We start from the raw sequence: 18,330 nt of genomic DNA on the forward strand, positions 1-18,330 counted from the left end.
ATTTTGGAACATGCAAGCTAGCAAATTTTGAGTTAGCAAATTTTTACATTATTTAAAAAATATATATAAGCTAGCAATATTTGAGATGTTCTAGAAAGCAACTTTTACTTCTTGAAATATACAAGTTAACAATATTTGCTTCTCTTTTGGGATGTGCACACTATCAATTTTTTTTTTCCTTTTATCATTGTCAAAAACAAGAGAATAATATAATTTTATTATTCTTTTTTTCTTTATAATAATTTTCAATTAGATCATGAAGGATTAAGTCATGAATATTAAATGATATGATTTATCTTGACAATCTCCCTTTTAGTAAATAACAAAAAGAAACATGGGAGTTCAAAAACCAAGATATTGATTCATTGAAAAATATGAAGTTATAAATCGTGAAAAATCAAGATAAACTCATTCAAATTCAAATTATCAAATCAAAATCATTTTCAAGAGATTCACAAAAGCATAATACACATGGATTCATTAATCTTTTATCAAAGAATCAATAGAGACGGAAAATGTATTCCCTTTTTTATGTGTTTTATTTTAAGTGATTGATTTCATATAAGTATGCTTAAGTTTTTCCTATGAAAACCATACATCATAGTTTAAAATCGAAAGAACAAATCTCATCATAGATATCATCAAGATCAATAAACTATAAATCATCCAAAAATTATCATTACTTCAAATCATCATGCATAATTAAATATAAAATTATCAAGTATGATACTTACATTATTTTATATAAGCATGCATTTGTCATTTATGCCAAATCAAAACATGTATCATTTTTAAAATCGAAAAAGTCACTTTTATTATGATAAAAATTGATAATCTATTAATCACAAGAATCATCATGCATAATTTCGAAGAATAAACTCATTAAGTATGATTTCAAATCATCATTACATTATTTCATCAAGCATGATTTCATAAAGTATTTTTAATCAAAAACAATATGGAAATCATCAAGATACATATTATCATTAAAACATCTAGCATGATTTAAGTCTAATATTTTGTTCCTTTATCATAACACATGCAATTTTCATGATTATTTTCAAAATTACTAGAAAAAGAAAAACATGATCCCATTTTATTTATTTATTTAATTTTTTTATATTATATATATATATATATATATATCTTAAAGGATATAATTGAGTATCTACGATAACAATAATAATAATAAACACATTTCAACTAGAATATATGTTGTCAAGTAATCAACACACTACTTACTAAAAAAAATTATTAAGAGCAGTAAAAATAATTTAAAAAATAACAACTAAGATTCCAAAATATAATATATTAACTGTGATATAAAATTAAATTATTCCCTGGTATCAATTAGACTATTGGGTCGAGTGTTCGTTGGTTAAGCTTTTGTTTATCTTATTAAGTTTAATGCGTCATATTTTTCATGCGTCAAATTTCAAGGTATTTTTTATGAACTCTAATTTAATTTGCACGTCAAATAATAAATGAAATAAAAATTAACAAAAAGGGGACAAATAAATGGACGACTTGCGTTTTGCTCCATCAATTTTCTATCCATCAAGAAGGGGACAAAAATATCAGTGCACGTGGACGGTCGTCATCGATCCTGCAGAAAACTTAAGCAAGCGAATAATCCGATAAAGAAGCTGTTGCCCTCGACGTAACGGCCCGGACAAAGAAGAGGACACGTCATCGCTTCAACTCGCCTCCTCCCTCGGTCTCGTCTCTTCCCATAAATGCAGAGAGCGAGCTTTCCGCAGCCTGTCAATGCCGCATTAATTTCTTAAGCTTGTTTGCTTTGCTTTGCTTCGCTTCTCGGAAAGGAAGCCTTCGCCAAATCTTCTTACTGATTCGAGGGTTTGGAGGAGGAGGCGAGACGAGAGAGAGAAAACGGAAGCATGCGAGGGAGACCGCTTTAGGGAATAGGAGGGTTATGGGATTTTGGCGATGTCGGACGAGAAGCCGCCGGTAGAGATCTGCAAGGGCGTGAATGACCTCGACAAGGTGGTGCTTAGGGGCCTCCGCGGGAGCTCGGCAGAGGTCCGATCTCTCCTCCCTTTCCCTCTCTCTGGATCGGTTGATCTTCGCCTGTTTTCGTTCCTTTTGACGTTTCCGTCGATGATTGAAATGCTAATTCGGTTCGAGATTGTTGCCTGCAAAATCCTTGTGATCGGAATAAATTTCGCTTTTGTTTACCATATGTTTGGTCAATTCTCTAAATGATCTTGTTATTTCCTTTCTATTTCTTCATTTTTTTGGTGGCAACTTGTCCTGGATAGCGCGATAATTGGATTCATTCCCGTGTTTTATGTCGCACCTGGGCGTTACTTGTAGAAAAACGGAAACAGTTGCAAGATTTATTGGTGACACGAGGGTAGATTAGTTTTGGGTGGTTTTGCAGCTGTTTTGCATAGTCTATTGGCCATTCTCTTCACAAATATAAGAATGCACCAATAAGGTCTCCTTCTCATTTTTAGTCAATAGTATAGGAGAATGCACCAATGAGGTCTCCTTCTCAGTTGTTTCAACAGAAGATTCGGATGCAGTTTCAAGATCAGAATAAGGATTAGAATTAGAATAAGGATATGAAGCCGAATCTCCTCTCTTTTCTACTGCTGAGGTGTTGTCTCCAGGGTGGTATAATTATCATGTGATGGTGTTGCTATTGTTGTTGCTGCACATTTGATGTACGGTTATGATCTCTTCAACAAGCGCCTCAGTGTGATGATTCATTTTCCTTAAAGAGAATTTTAGTTCTCTCATAGAAAATCTTGAGGTAATTCATATTTATCTTTTCAAAGCATTGAAAGAAGACTAGATGTGAAGAACTACTCTCTGGAAGAAGACATGCTTTCTGGAAGTAGGTGTAGTGTGGCCTTGTGAAAGCTGCACTCCTTCTAACAATTCGTGCAGAAATATCTTGGGAACATCTATGATATCCATAATTTTAGGGTTATGGAGTGAACTTATGCTGCAAATAGGGGGAAGAGAATGCACCTCGAAATATTTCTATAGGTCACTAACTATAGTGCAAGCAAAATTATGAGAAAATATTAGATGAGATCCTATTATTACATGATTTGTAAATTTTAAGCTATGGTATTATGAGCAAATTATCTACAGATAGAAATTCTTTGTGCCTATCACTCTTATGCATTGGTATTTAGATGTGTACTTTTGTACTGAAAGTGAAGTACTCATTAACCTTTTCAAGCATTGATCAATAAGATGTAGTGTAGGGTGTTGGATGATGCTCATGAGTTTTTACATTGTTGCAGGCTGTTCAGTTTTGTCTAACTTTGCAAACATTTTATTGTACCTCTAAGCCACCAGTTCTGTTTACAGAGAGGGGTTGGGTTGATATCTGGAGAGTTGCGTTTTAGCCGGTCGATATGCTTCTTGTCGCAATAGAATAATCTCAAGTACCGGCCAGACTGTTGCAACTTGACTTCTAGAATTGCCACCACCTTGAAATTGGAAGTGAAATACATCACCTATGTATTTTGGTTTAAATTTTTTTAAAATCATACATGTACCGTTTCTCAAATGTGATTGCTCCTGTAAAGTTCATTTATTCCTATGGGCATAATGATTGCAAATCTGATTATTTTTTGTATAAAATAGAAACTTGATAGTTAATATTTGTCTTTCAGCACATGCCAAATAAGCAAAGAGTTCTTTTCATGTGAAGAAGCTGATACATATAAAGTCAGAGAAATTTGTGCATCACTGAGTGATACACACAAGTCCACATAACAGGATAAGCTTGGACTCTTCCTGTAAAAATAGTGCACAGCATGATTTGATTCCTTGTTGTAGAGGACATTTGTGGAAATATTAGATTTAGCGGGTAATACACTCATTCCAGAGTTACATATACAAAAACAATAAGAAAAGACAAGTTTTAACTTTTAGCTCCTGTGGATATGCTCGTTTTGATCATAGAATCATCTTATGTATTGGACAGACTGTTGCATCTTGACTTCTAGATATGTCACCACCTTGAAATTGGAAGTGAAATATACAACACTTATGTATTTTGGTTTTAAAAATTATAAAAAAAATTATGTATCTATCTTTTATTGAATGTCATTTCTTCTGTAAAGTTCAGTTATTCTTACGGGCACAACGATTATGAATCTGATTATACTGTTGTATAAAATAGAAACTTGATAGTTAACAGTTGTCTTTCAGCACATAGCAAACAATCAAATAGTACCTTTCATGTGAAAAAGCTGATACATATAAAAAGTCAGGGAAATTTGTGCATGACACTGAGTGGTACACAACACATCCACATAATAAGAGAATGGTGGACTCTTCCTATACAAATAGCCCACAACAAGATTTGATTCCTTCCTTTGAAGGGCATTTGTGGAAATATAATATTTAGAGTGTAATACACCCATTTCAGAGTTACATACACAAAAAAAAGAAAAGACAGGTTTAAATTCTTAACTTTATATATTGATGATGTTGCATTTTTGGATGATTATTTATTCCCTTTTATTTATTTGCAGGTGTATTTATATGGGTGTCATGTAACATCTTGGAAAAATAACCATGATGAGGAGTTGCTTTTTCTCAGCAGTAAGGTACCAGAACTGTTTGCAAAACATAAAAAATTTCAAACATATAGTTTCTTTATCCTCATGGTCAATAATTCTTGTTAATGATAACGAGATTAAGGAAAGATAAAAAAATTATTTTAATAAATTATTTAATAATTATTCCACGTAGAATTTAGATTTAACGATAAATAATAGTAGTAAATTTATTCATAAAACCAGAGCTAATGTTTGGACCTCTCTCTCATTATGGGTGTGCCTTGAGGTGGTTGCTATTTGTTTGAAGGCATCACTTTGTAATGTTTCTCTAAGTCAGTCTAGAAGAATGAAGCTGTATATCTTACTTGTACAAAATGATTATTAGAACAATATTAATTTGATTCTATGCATGTACCAAAATCAGTATTGGGTTTGGGATTGAGAAAGAGTATTGGTTGACTTGGATCATGTGGAACTGGATCAGCTGAGAGTTAAATAAAAACTATGAAAAATGATGAAATATCAAAACAATAGATAATTTAAAATAAACTTTTGAGATATAGTTTCTATTACTTTTATCATGATCTCTAACTTTTGAAAAGGAAATTTGGAAACAAAATATAATGATAATAAAAAAAGGAGAATGAGTTTATTCAATTATAACAAGTTATAATGTACCATTTTCTATGGTTGGATACATGAATCCTCTCCTGCCATTGATCTCAGTACTATCTAGTTAAATTGAGAGCATTTAAATCTCTTTCTATGGTAAAAGTCTATTAGGTCTCCCTTTATATTTGCTCACCCACCAATACAAAATATTGGTATAGTAATACAAAAATATTAATCTTATCATACAAAAATATTATTGTAGTAAATAACTATTATGTTATATCCCACAAAAGGCCCAAGACTTATTCATCTACAACTTGATACTGATGAACTCCACTACAACCTTGATACATTATCATCATGGAGGTTAAAGTATTAGGAAATGTAGAAATACATATAGAAAAATCATTTTTTCAAGATAGTGCTCTCTTTATTTGAGATAATCATGACTCCCATGTTTCTTCTCTTTAATGTGACCTTTATCTTCGTCAAGTGAATGCAGACTCTTCTCCACTCAGTTTTCTTCTCTCGATATCCTTTGTTCTCTGTGTTATATTGGTGGATAGCAAATATTGCAACAATAATGGCAAATAGTAAATGTGATGGTTGTAACGAATAATGGACTTAATAGTAGCATCATTCCCTCTATTTTATTATCGCAATCATAGATTTTTTTCCCCTTCCATCTTAGCTATCCTATTCTTCTGCTTACCCTCTTTCCACTCCTCCCTCTTTTTTTTCTTCTTTTGAGATAGTCACATCAACTAGAATGGGCAAAAATCAGCCAAGTCTTGTTGAAGTTCGATCTAGTTTGCTGATTTCGACCATAAGGCTAAGAACTCGACCCTTGGGAGGTTAGTGACTTGGATCAAGTAATGTTAACCACACCATGAACTATGAAATCCATAATAACTTGCTAAGTTTCTGCCATTTTATGTATTCAATATTCAATCGGCAGCACTGAATACCATACCAGGTAACTATTTGATTGTGTAACATAAATCACAATTTTTATTTTTCTTCATCAGTGTTTATGTAGGCTATATTTCCCTACTGTAATCAATCTTTCTTGTCTTGTTTGTTGCTAAAGTCAATTATTTGCCTATGATCAATCTTGCTCATTAGTTTTTTACAGTTAGGTGCACTGATTGTTTTCATCATGTCTCTTCTTCAAATGCCAAACTGAGTCCCACAATCTGGGTTTACTGTTCCTGTTTTGACATGCATATGATGTCTTCCTTTTTGATGATCATATTTTTGTCATGTTTTAAATTTTTTTTTTTGTAGGCTATATTCAAGCCTCCAAAAGCTATACGTGGGGGCATCCCGATATGCTTTCCACAAGTATGACATTCTCCTTATCATATTCTTTTTTTTTTATACTTTTGCTGGGTTTATTTATGTTTCATCACCTAATTTAATAAAAATGCAGTTTGGAAGCCATGGAAATCTTGAACAGCATGGGTTTGTAAGGAATAGGTTTTGGAGTATTGATAGTAGCCCTCCTCCTCCTACAGTTAGCTGCAATAAAGCTTTCGTCGATTTGATCTTTAAACCAAGTGAAGAAGATCTCAAGATATGGCCTTATAGGTATACTAGCTAGTCAATGTACACAAATCCTTTATTATATTTGAGCTGTAAAATGTATCAAAATTTTCTTGCTTTTTTACTACTGTCATGACTGTTAATAGATTTTTTAAGCTAAAATAATTCTAAAAAAATTTAAGCTTGGTGGAAGTTTTTGCTACCTGCTTTTGCAGTTATGAATTTCGTCTAAGGATTACCATAGGACCTGGAGGAGATCTAATGCTGACATCACGGATAAAAAATACTGATGGAAGGCCATTCTCCTTCACATTTGCCTACCGCACTTACTTTTCCATATCTGATATTAGGTAATATAAATAACTTTGAATTTGGTTTGGTACTCAAATATCTCATGCTGCCCTATTAAAATTTTAGATATGATTTCTCTGGTTTTTTACATATATCTAGTTTCCACTTTTCAGTGTATAATTGCTGCAGATTCTCCATGATTTCTTTAAATATTCATAATCATCATAAGGTTTCTATCCAACACTTTATTTATAATAATCAATTTGAAAATACTCCAGACCATAATTCTATATTCCTGACCAAAATCCTTTTTTTGGCTGGATAATCATCTAGGCATAGTGTTAAAATGTACTGATGCCAATTAAATTCATACAATAGTATTAGGCCAAGCTATCTGTTTTGGTTGCATATAATAAGACACTGTAGCATGACTTAAACAGATGTTGCAGATGTCAGCCTGTATTGACCATAGATGTATGAGATGCTCTTTGTAGCAGGTAGTGTTGTTTGGACCAGCATTTGCCATTTGGGATACTGGACCCATCTTGAATATTTGTTGGGCCAGTATGTACCGGTGTACACATGGTACACTGGTAAGTTCCAGCGTTTTGGAGACGAAGAAAAGAGGGAGAAGTGGAAGGGACGATGAGGAAAGAGGAAGAAAGAGAGAAGAAGAGGAAGCGACGGAGGAGGGAGGAAGAAGAGAAGAAACATACCTGAGTAGTGACTAGGGCAAATAACTTGCGTGGTGGTGTTCAGCTAGGTTACAGCAAACTGAGGTCGTCAGTAGCTGCCTGCGTGAGAAGCATTGATCGCAGCATCAGTTGCGTGGCAGTGTGCAGCATCCATCGCAGCAAGCGGAGGTTGTGGTGGTGAGAAGTCGTAGGCTTGTAGCATCGATCGCATGAGAAGTGAAGGCAACGCGGAAGTGGGATTTAGGGTTTCCCGCTTCCCTTTTATATGTCAAATCGGACTGGGGTGAGCCCGCATATCGGTCAGTGCTCAGACCGATACGTGCTGCACATTTTGTTCCAGTCCAAGCGAAATGGTAATCATTGGTTTGAACACTCTTTAAATGTCAATCGGTTGTTAGTTGGATCAGAGACTGTCCAAACCTTGTCCATTTAGTAAGTGTCAATTGGTTGTTCGAGTTGCTTCTGGTCAGGAATGATAACTGCTTTCTTACAGACATTTGTTGAATATGAAAAACCTACTGATGGCACAATTTGACCTGTTTAAGTGACTTGAAGAAGTCAGCCAAGATATGATGCATATATGTTCTAAATCAATTTTATTCAATTGATTGGGATCCAGTGTTACCTGGACATGTTCAGTCTCAGATTGTCACATATTCTTGTGTCATAGAGATGTGCCTGGACATGTGCTGGACACCCTAATGGCACATCTCTGAGAGGAAGAATAGGAGGGAGAAGGAAGAAAGAGGATAGGCACCTACTTAGCCAGTCGCTCTGCTGCTGTATTGATGCATCTGCTGAGAGATTTTTTTTTGTGGCATCCCCTCATGCCTATTGCCCCTCCTGCTTTATGCAAGTATGCTATGTATGTGGTGTGTTATCCATGACCTATAAGCATAGAAATGCTTTAAATCTCTACAAGGGAAGCCACAAACAATCTTGCCATCAATCATACACCTGAGCATGTGTATTGCACCACTTCCCATGATTAATGGCACATTTTATGCACACTGTTTTTTTAGGTATGATTTTATGGGTGTTTAAAGCACTGTGCAAGGCTACAAGTGTAGGCTAAAATAAACAAGTAGATAGAAAACAAAATGGGGAAGATATAATAAAATATGTTGGTGAAGTTCTTTATTAACCTGAAGTGTGCATTGATTCAAGAAAATAAAATGGCCTATACATTTCTAAATAAAAAAAATAATATTTTAATGTTAAGAAAATTATATAGTTGTGTATATCATTTTCTAAAACTTTTAGTATTGGATTCGCATATTGTTGTCTAGGGAATATTAATCGAATCTGATTAGCCAAATTAAATTATGATCAGGTTTGTGTAGAGCTGTTTATAGCCAAATTCATTAAAGGTCAACCTGAAGGTTAATTTCTCTTCCATCTTGTGTCAAGTTGGTGGATTGCATTGTGATGCTACCTTGGTCTACTTGACATATATGCTTCAATCTTGGGCAGCAGAGAAGTTAATGAATGTAATTGCAGAATTTCTTGATCCTATAAATGAAAAAAATGATGAAACTGTCAAGTACTTTGAGTTTAATGTGTGAGATCTACAGAGAGAACAAGGTGAATAGATGATAAGCACCTGAGAGAACAGAGGAGAGGCAAGTTGATCTATCTAAATAACTTGTTGGTTTAGGTGACACCTTATTTGTGGTTTCACAAAAATAGAATAGTTTCTTCTAATGGTATAGAATTTGACTCAATTTAACAATCAAATTTTGATGATTGTTTTTGTATAATTATTTTGTCCAAAGGATTTCTACTCTTTTTGTCATATAAATAATTGCGAGTTTAATCATGGCACTATGTCCAGTTTGAAATTCTCCAGTGCTAGACTATTTCTGCAGTGGAGGAAAAGCCTTACGCCTGCAAGATATGTACCCACATTTTTGCATATTATTTGCTGCTTTTGCTGTATGCTTGGCTTCACAAGATGATCCATCCCTTCCAATTTCCAAGTCATTATATTAAAATAGACTAATTCTTCTTAATGGCCCTTGTCCTTCTAATTTTTAAATTAAGACTTTCATGTTCTATCAAGATGTACACCTCAGGCTTGTCATAAATAGAGAGCCAAAGTTCGTAATTTCGTATTGTACCGACGTTTTGAGCTTTGCTCGATACGGTAAGGTACTGGCGTACCGAGCGATATGCCAGGATGTATCGCTCGATACATACATACATACATATATATAATATAAAAATATAAAAATATATAAAATAAAAAAATACAAAAGGAGGCATACGTTGCCTCGACGACGTCGCATCCTTTTTTTCTCCTCGTTACGTCAGACTAGGAGAAGACCGCGGTCTTCTCCTCATCTACGGCGTTCGGGGAAGACGTCAAAGGTCGTAGACGTCTCCGGCCTTCGGCAAAGAACGTGGCGAAGGCCGTAGGCATCTCTAGCCTTCGGCGAAGAAGAAGCTGAGTCACAGCCTCTCCGTTACCTCCTGGATCAGGATTGTCGAGGAAGAGTGGCATCGGATCGGGAAGCGTCGAGGTTCTCTTGATTCTCCCTCTTCTTTGAGTGCCTTCTTCTTCTCCTTCGACGCTTCTTCTTCCCTCATCGTAGCCAGGCTGATACTGTCCAGTAGCGGGCGGCGACGGTCGAAATCGATCGTTACTGACCTGTTTCGGGCGATAACGATCGAAATATCGACTGTTACTGTCCGATACAGTCCCGTATCAGACGATAGGGGGCTAGATCAACGGTACCGCCAAGTAGCAGGCGATCCGCGTACTGGTCTACTGGCCGACCGGTACGTACCACCCGGTACGGGCGGTATCATTCGGTATTGTAATCCTTGCAAAGAGCTGCTGATTCTTTGTGAAAATAATTGAAACTATAAAACCTATCTTGCTTAAGCAAGATAGACTTTAATAGCTTTATGTGAAGTGAGAAACATGATTAAAAATGTTGATCTGATTAAAAGTAATTAGGTCTCTGCTGGCTAAAAGAAGTAGAATTTTAAGGAGAAATGGTTAGCTTAAGTGAAATTTACATGTAATATCGTCTTTGACGTGCATGCATATCTTGTTAAATCCTCCAGCTAGCACAGTATGTAATATAAAACACTGGGCCCTTACCTGCACAGTGTCATAATGCCAAGGCCCAAATAAGATAGGACTTGATGTATGCAGCTGTGTGCTATGTCATGGTTGAATTGACATTTTTACAAGGCATATATGCAACAAGCCCCACATTGTATGCATGCTGGTAATGTAACATATCTATATTAAATCAATACTACTGGCATGATACACATCACATTAAGGCCAACACTTCAATACTTTATTCAAGTGTCTTTGCAAATTAGATTTGGTCAAGGAAGCTTATTATTTTTAGATAATGCAATATGAACTTTTGAATTTTTTTTTGTACCAACTTCTTTTTGGACCTTTATGTCAAGTAAAATTTTCAGTGAAGTGCGAATCGAAGGACTGGAGACTCTTGATTACCTTGACAATCTAAAAAGCAGGGAACGTTTCACAGAACAATGTGATGCTATTACTTTTGAATCTGAAGTAAGTACATAAGCCTGATCATGGGTTGATACATTATTTGATGCTAAAAATTCTCTTTTTGACAGGTGGATAGGATATATCTGGAGACACCAACTAAGATTGCGATTCTGGACCACGAAAAAAAGCAGACATTTGTTTTGCGAAAAGATGGGCTTCCTGATGCAGGCATGTCTAGATTGTCTTTTTGCAGTTTCACTTAATTATTGGTGTTGGGTAACCTTATAGTAGAAGTTTACCCTTTTGGATTGGATAACTTAGCTGTTGTGTTTGGTAATATATTATCATGTTTTTGTCAGTGGTATGGAATCCTTGGGAAAAAAAGGCCAAATCCATGATGGATTTTGGAGATGATGAATACAAGCATATGCTGTGTGTGGAGGCTGCAGCTATTGAAAAGGCCATCACTCTAAAGCCTGGTGAGGAATGGAAAGCAAGGATGTATCTATCTGTTGTTCCATCCTGTTATCGTAGTGGGCAACTAGCTCCTTTGAGGGTTCTTCAAGGATGAAAATCATGTATGTCCTTATCATCTAGTTTTCGGTAAATTTGTTGATATAGCTTATCAGATGAAAATAGTGTGATTTTTGCTCTAGGCTGCAATTATTTTAATTCAAGAATCTCATGGTAAAATATTCATATGGTGTTCGAGTGTGGGCGGTTACTTTGGAATCTACAGGTTAAATATTTTCTAAGATGTTTGATATTGGAATATCACTATAATATTTACAAATGAAGTTTAATCAAACCTTTTATAGTCTCTTTTGCTAACTCCAATCATCTCCTCTGTCTTATATTCAGTTCTTTTGAATAAAAAAATATTTCAAACTCTTGTAATTAGTATATATTTCGCATTTCTCCTCATGAAAATAATATTGTCAAATTTTTAGGGCAAACACCACCACTACCAACTCTAAATCATGAGTCAGATAGTTCTTATAATGTTTTAGCTATCTTGAGGCATAAGTTATAATTCTATCATTTTGCATCAAAACACATCCTAGATCATTTTTGGATATATCATTATATACCACGAATCCTTCTGACTTATATGATACAATACAAATTGAAGCTGAAATCAATCTCTTTTTCAGTTCTTAGTCATACTTCGACTAATTTTGATTAAGGTATAATGTAATCATTGACATCGGATTGCTTATTTAGACAAAAATCAAGTGTTGGGGTGTGCTTTACTTTTGCATGCAAAGAGATTTATGATTAATTTATCTTTAATATGTCATACAGGATGGGCACAAAAAATTGTTGGACACTTAGGCACCTATGCTTGTAAATTGAAAGCTTACCAGTGTTGGGTGTAATGAGACTACCTTATTTAGTTGAGACCTAGTATTACCCTTAGCAGAGATCAATGGCAGGAATAGAACCACCCAAGTAATTAAAACCTTAGACTCGTTGTTTTTGTTAATCAAAGAAAGTCATGGAACTTACAGCATAAGTTCGTTTGTTTACAAGTTTTTAACTTGTTTATTAGCATTTTACATGTTCTATAGTTATTGGAACACCGAACCTTCTTGTTTATACATGATTTATCAACAGTTAGATTATTTTTCTTTTATAATCTTGTTTTATTACTACGATATAGGCAGCTTATATCATGCATCCTTGGGATACTTTGTTCCCTTCTCTTCGAGGTTCCTGACAATTTTATCATATTTTTGTCTTAGTTGATTTGTCATTATAATTTGCGTACTTTGCATAGAACTTCTGTAAATAATGTTTGCCAATTTTCGTTGTTGATTTACATAATGAATATGTACGTCACCAATTTGGCTTGTTTTCATAATGGATTCAGATTAACTCTTTTGACGACTACCATGTGGGTGCATGAAAGCGAATTAATTCTTTGTTCGTCCTTTTTTTTTTCCCCTCCTTTTGTAGTTAAGGACTCAAGCAGATATGTGAAAAGATAGTGTTGGATGTGGTTAGCCAAGTCTTGTACATCTTTTTCACCCGAGATGTCTTACTCTTGTTCTCATTGTTAATTGTTTGATGCAGCTTGTGTGCACTGCTTCAATCAACTCGGATACTGTGTTCATCATTCACATAAGCAATCTATGATTTTTAGGCATCATATTCCGTATTTCATATCTTATTTGTGCCATGTATTCGACTGTTAAGCAAGAATGTTCCTCAAGCCTTTTTTTTTCCTTTTAATGACACCATTAAACCTGGTTCTTAACTAATGCTTTCCACTTCTGCGTATCTTATATTTGCAATGCTGTGACCGAGGTAGCCCATACAAAATATGTCAGTCTTCATGGTAGTCGTGTCCCCTTAGGAAGTGTGTTACGTTGGATATTTAGATACAATCATGCCATTATAACTTCAATAACTGTTCATTTGGTATCAGGTCAGAATCAAAAGTCTTAACAATTTGACAACATCCATTTCCAGCAGCGGCGGCGCCCAATCCGAACCTTGGTCCTTCAGATCTCTCGAAGCACTCAAGTCAATTCAGAACAGTAGGTACGATGACAAACTTGTCCAAGTGAGGCTAATTCAATTCCTGTTTCCGTTGGCAAAATTTTGTCCCTCGTCCCAAACTCTCCCGCTCTCCAACACAAGACAATGTCATTTGTCGGAGTGTCGAAGTCACAACCGATGCGTACAGCCAGTCAACGAAACGGAGAACTCAGCCGCAAGCGTTCGCACCAACAACGTGCGTAAATCTCCGCATGCTCCACAAATTCTAAATGCCCAAAAGTACTACAGTCTATAGAGACGTTAAAATAATAATAAAAAGGAGTTTGTGTAGGAAGCGAAAGAGAGAGAGAGAGAGAAAAAGGGGGAAACAGAAGATAGCCAGTCGAGCGACTCCTTTGGTTCGATCAAATCCCAATTCAACGCCCGGGACGAGAGAGAGTGAGGAGTATAGCAGAAGCAGCAGCAGCAGCTACCGAAGGACGACGAATTGAAGGAGCTCCCGTCCGCCGCCGGCGATGAGCCCCGCAATCCAATCCAAGCGGCTTGGGCTATTACTTGGAGCTCCGTGGGGTCAGCTCAAATCCTCCTCCTCTTCTCGATTTCCCGTTTCCTTCTATGGATTCTCCTCTTCCTTCTTTTTGTGGCTCCTGCTTTGGTTTAACTGAGATTCCGTTGAGATGCGGTTGGCGCAACTGTAGATTCTGCGATCGCAGACCGCAGTTCAGATCGCCTCTTGCTTCCGTCACGGAACTGAGACGCGAAATGAGAGCTCCTTTTATGTACTGAAATGGGTTTTGGTTTTGGTTGTTTCTCATTGCCTTAGGGTTTTCGATCGCCATATCGCCATCTTTGATACTTGAGGGTTCGAATTAGTACCTCTCGAGGGTTTTCGACTCAAAGATGCCGCCTTGGTGTGGGTCTTGATCTCGCAGTGCTTTAGGGTTTTCTTGGTGGAAGATGATGTTCCTTCCTGCATTGCTTCCCCCCGTCAGGTTGGCGTTGGATGCAGATCCAGTTCTCTGTAAAACAAGGCGCAATTCCTTATCTTGAACGACACCCACAAAGAGAATAGGAAGAGGAGCAGAAGTGAATTAATTTCGTCTCTTTGCGTATGGACACTATTGACTGAGAGATGAAGCCATTGGCACAACCGCAGGCGTCGTTGCAACTGCGGCATCATTCTCGGATCAACCTCAGCGTCCTGAAGTCCCAGATAGCAAAACAGCTGGGCACGAAACGAGCACAGTGCTACTTCAGCTATCTGAATGGGTTGCTATCACAGAAGTTGAGCAAGTCTGAGTTCAACAAGCTCTGCTTTGTTACTCTTGGCCCTGAGAATCTCCCCTTGCACAACCAGCTGATTGGATCGATCCTTAGGAATGCCTGTCAAGCTAAAACTCCTCCACCAATCACTCATGACAAGGGTGTGCAAAAGCCCATAAAAGCTTCTCTGAAGAAATCACGGCAAGGAGATGATGGATTCAATTCATCGCAGACCCCAACGTCAATGCCCATCTCATCAAATGGACGTAACTTGCCTCTATCACCTTGCAGGATTATGGTTGGGTCCCAGAATTGGCATTTTAAAGACCACCAAAGCCCTCCCGAACCCCATGGGACAGCAGAGATTGCTTCCGATCAGTCTGTAGTAACTTATGATGAGGTTGTTAGCAGGGAGAATGGTGACTTGAGTTCATCCAATTTGAGAAGACTGCAGCATCAGCAGGGTGAGCCTGTGGAGCAGCTGGCAAAGAGGCCAAGGTTGGCTATGCCATTGCTTCATGACCAGGGTTCAGTACATGGCAAGGATTTGGTTGGAAAGTCTAATGTGGAAGATAGGGATAGACTAGACCATTGGGAATGCTATAGAGAACCTCTTCGAGCCCCACTTGGCATTCCATTTTCTTCTTCAAACATTGGTGGGGCAAGAAGGTGTCTACTACCAAGAGCCAGTGCTAGCAGTGGTGGTTTTGGTAGCAGCTATCATAGTGGTGAGTTATGCAATACAGAGATTTTGAAGAAACAAATGGAGAAAATGGCTGAAGCACATGGTTTGGGAGGAGTAACTATGGATTGTGTCAATCTATTGAATTATAGTATGGATACTTATCTGAAGCGGTTAATTAGGTCATGTGTTGAGCTAGTTAGAGCAAGAACTGGGCATGAATTAATAAAGCAGACTGTCTTCAGACTGCAGCCCTATAGAAAACCTATCACTGGTACTTGGTTGGGAAATAACATCCCAACACAAATAGGAGGACCTTTGGAAGGCAGTCATGAGCTGAAAAACTGCTGCTCGATATCTATGCGGGATTTTGTGGTAGCAATGGAGCTGAATCCACAGCAACTCGGAGAGGATTGGCCCTTGCTACTTGAGAAAATATGTATTTGTTCATTTGAAGAATTAGATGGATCCAGGTAAAAATTTGGTTTGTGAGAAACTGTTGGCTGAATTGCCTCAGTATCCGAGGGCTATGAGTGCCTGTATGAACACTGTATCACACCACAGCTTCAAGATACACTTTGCAAGGCTTCATGGGATCAGAGCAGAAGAATTCTGTTAGATCCTTCCAAGGAACATAGCCACAAGCAGCATCACATTCTATTTGGTTCATCCTGTCCAAAGGGAAGTGACAATCCTGTTTGGCCCATATGTTGTACATTTTAGTGGTGATGAGTGGTGTCTCCAGTACTACCAGGGATCTCAAGCGTAAATGTAATTGCGAAAATGGAGGATTCCGGAGGCAGTTTTGAAGGAAAGTCGTTTGTAATTTATACATATGTAAGTTCAGAGGTTTGCATTGTGTATTATCAATTGGGAGAATTGTTTGATTGGTCTCAACTATCATTTCATGGGTATTTTCTTTTTCTAATAAAAAAATTTCCTAATCATTTGGCAGTTAAATCAGTAAAATCTAACTGTGCTCCTTTTAATGTTGTTTGTTAGGGTGCTCTTTTATTAGGAGATGATGTACTCATGTAGTTCTTCTGGAAGAAATGATAACCATTTTGAGAGTTTCTTGTTTCTATTCAGTGTCGATTTTGGTTCCTTGTTAGTTAATTCAGAAAGCTGGGATAGCTGACTGAGGTGTGTGGTTGTCAGCTTTGATATGTATATGTACCATTTTGCAACTTCTTGAGGAGCAATAAGTAGATTTAAAAAAGATTCTACGTTAATATTATCCATTGGATAAGATGTGATGACAATCAGAAAGTGCCTATGAAGACAGGTAAAGAAGCATTTGTTGAATATTTCATTTTAATGTATTTTTTTCTTTTATTTCTCCATTCAACTCTTTTATTTTTTTTATGGAGAAAGTTAACCTGATGGATTGGAGGTTTAGTACAAAAGGGCTCCTTTAAAGTTGTATAAGGCCCCAAAAAGAAGATATCTGAGAAAGCATCCAACAGATGCAGAGGTCACTGTAGTGTCGATGTTCTTTCTGCTACAAACTGAATGCCATTTTTTATGTTGTTTTATATAGATGAGACTTGGTGGTTATTGACACACTTCTTTCCTTCGTTTAACATGTATGCAATGTTGTTTTTCAGGTTCTGCAGGTCAGTGTTTCACCTTTTACACAGATATCCTCCCACTAGGGAAGAACTGTGTTGCGTCCTGCTAGAATGTGTGACAAAGGTTAGATAACTTAAAGTACCACCGGTTCTACCATGTTTTCCTGACAAATATTATTAACTACATTTGTATACGATAGTTACTCATTGCCGCTTGTCCATTCTGTTTGGCTTTGATTTCTGTGTTGCCCTTACAGGAAACAATTAGTGCTGAAGTATTTGTAGAATCTCTAAGACAAGCAGTTCAGCAGCTGATATATGGTATTATTAAAATTATTCTTAAGCTATAATATTTCAGTTGGTAGAAGCATCATCCGGTTTTATGGCGAAGTACATGATCTTTTTTGAAAGAGAGAAGCAAGGTTTAAAATTTCGGTGCCAAAGGTCTGACTAGGAGAGATAGGAGGAAGCGGAAGTGGAAGAGGAAGAGGAGGAAAGAGGTGACGACACATATCGATAGGAGTAAAAAAAAGAAAAAAGACAAAGTTGAGCTCAGTTGCTATGTTGTAGATTATTCCGTGAAATTCTCTCTTATGCATAGATTGGCAAAAACTGATACGGAGATACAGTTGGAGCTAGGAGGTTAGTAGATTGACCTGTGAATTTATCATTCTTGTGATCATTTTTCTCACTGGTCTGACCTTTTGCACTTTGTCAGCTGTATCTTACTGATCTAAATCACATCATCATGGTTTGTTCTGGTTAATAAGAGCTTATATGATGACTTTGCATCTTCGTTATGATGATAATGGTTCGTAATTCCATTCTTGAGTTTGTTATTTTGTCATGTAAAATCTTCATGAAAAAAGTTCTTTTTCTGCAAATGCCAGTTTCTTGTGATCCTTTTTCTAGTTCATCTCTCTTGAAATGAATATCTTCATATGATTACTACAGTTACCAAAAAAATCTCGAATAAAGTCTTCTCTCAGTTGGAAAAACTTTCCCTGGTGCTCCTGTTAGGAATTGGTGCTTTCTAGTTTTCAACGCAGAAAGTTGGCGAATGCTTTATTAGTAGAGAGCTAACATTTTAGTGGTAAGTCATTCGATGTTCTTGGAAGAAATACTTTCATATTGA

The 18,330-nt window shown here is 36.6% G+C and overlaps 2 protein-coding genes across 8 annotated transcripts; both read left to right on the forward strand.

The window, feature by feature from the left end:
* Nucleotides 1–1,673: 1,673 nt before the first annotated feature.
* LOC135585462 (putative glucose-6-phosphate 1-epimerase) lies at nt 1,674–17,990 on the forward strand. Of its 7 annotated transcripts, XR_010485776.1 has the most exons (11): nt 1,675–2,040; nt 4,521–4,595; nt 6,447–6,503; nt 6,592–6,749; nt 6,920–7,054; nt 11,123–11,237; nt 11,303–11,402; nt 11,534–11,752; nt 13,606–13,721; nt 17,232–17,319; nt 17,453–17,990. XR_010485776.1 is itself a non-coding variant. In XM_065102692.1 (9 exons), the coding sequence occupies exons 1-8, from the start codon at nt 1,948–1,950 to the stop codon at nt 11,743–11,745; spliced, it is 945 nt and encodes a 314-aa protein (XP_064958764.1). In that variant the 5' UTR covers nt 1,675–1,947; the 3' UTR covers nt 11,746–11,752; nt 13,650–13,784. The 7 variants fall into 7 exon arrangements, 6 of the variants coding, with proteins under 6 accessions (XP_064958770.1, XP_064958764.1, XP_064958767.1 ...); XM_065102692.1 differs by lacking the exons at nt 17,232–17,319; nt 17,453–17,990 and having other exon boundaries at nt 13,650–13,784; XM_065102695.1 differs by lacking the exons at nt 13,606–13,721; nt 17,232–17,319; nt 17,453–17,990 and adding an exon at nt 13,048–13,326.
* LOC135609424 (uncharacterized) lies at nt 14,812–16,706 on the forward strand. The gene has a single exon (XM_065102691.1). The coding sequence runs from the start codon at nt 14,812–14,814 to the stop codon at nt 16,099–16,101; it is 1,290 nt and encodes a 429-aa protein (XP_064958763.1). The 3' UTR covers nt 16,102–16,706.
* Nucleotides 17,991–18,330: the final 340 nt, after the last annotated feature.

The sequence above is a fragment of the Musa acuminata genome, chromosome BXJ2-4 (assembly GCF_036884655.1).
Source record: "Musa acuminata AAA Group cultivar baxijiao chromosome BXJ2-4, Cavendish_Baxijiao_AAA, whole genome shotgun sequence".
In the NCBI taxonomy this organism is placed as follows: domain Eukaryota; kingdom Viridiplantae; phylum Streptophyta; class Magnoliopsida; order Zingiberales; family Musaceae; genus Musa; species Musa acuminata.

Excerpts from the sequence above, each read along its gene's own strand:
- LOC135585462 (XM_065102692.1), top strand. The coding sequence starts at position 1,948 with ATGTCGGACGAGAAGCCGCCGGTAGAGATCTGCAAGGGCGTGAATGAC. Across the intron at positions 6,504-6,591 it reads TCCCGATATGCTTTCCACAA|TTTGGAAGCCATGGAAATCT; the intron begins GTATGACATTCT and ends ATAAAAATGCAG. Across the intron at positions 7,055-11,122 it reads TTTTCCATATCTGATATTAG|TAAAATTTTCAGTGAAGTGC; the intron begins GTAATATAAATA and ends CTTTATGTCAAG.
- LOC135609424 (XM_065102691.1), top strand. The coding sequence starts at position 14,812 with ATGAAGCCATTGGCACAACCGCAGGCGTCGTTGCAACTGCGGCATCAT.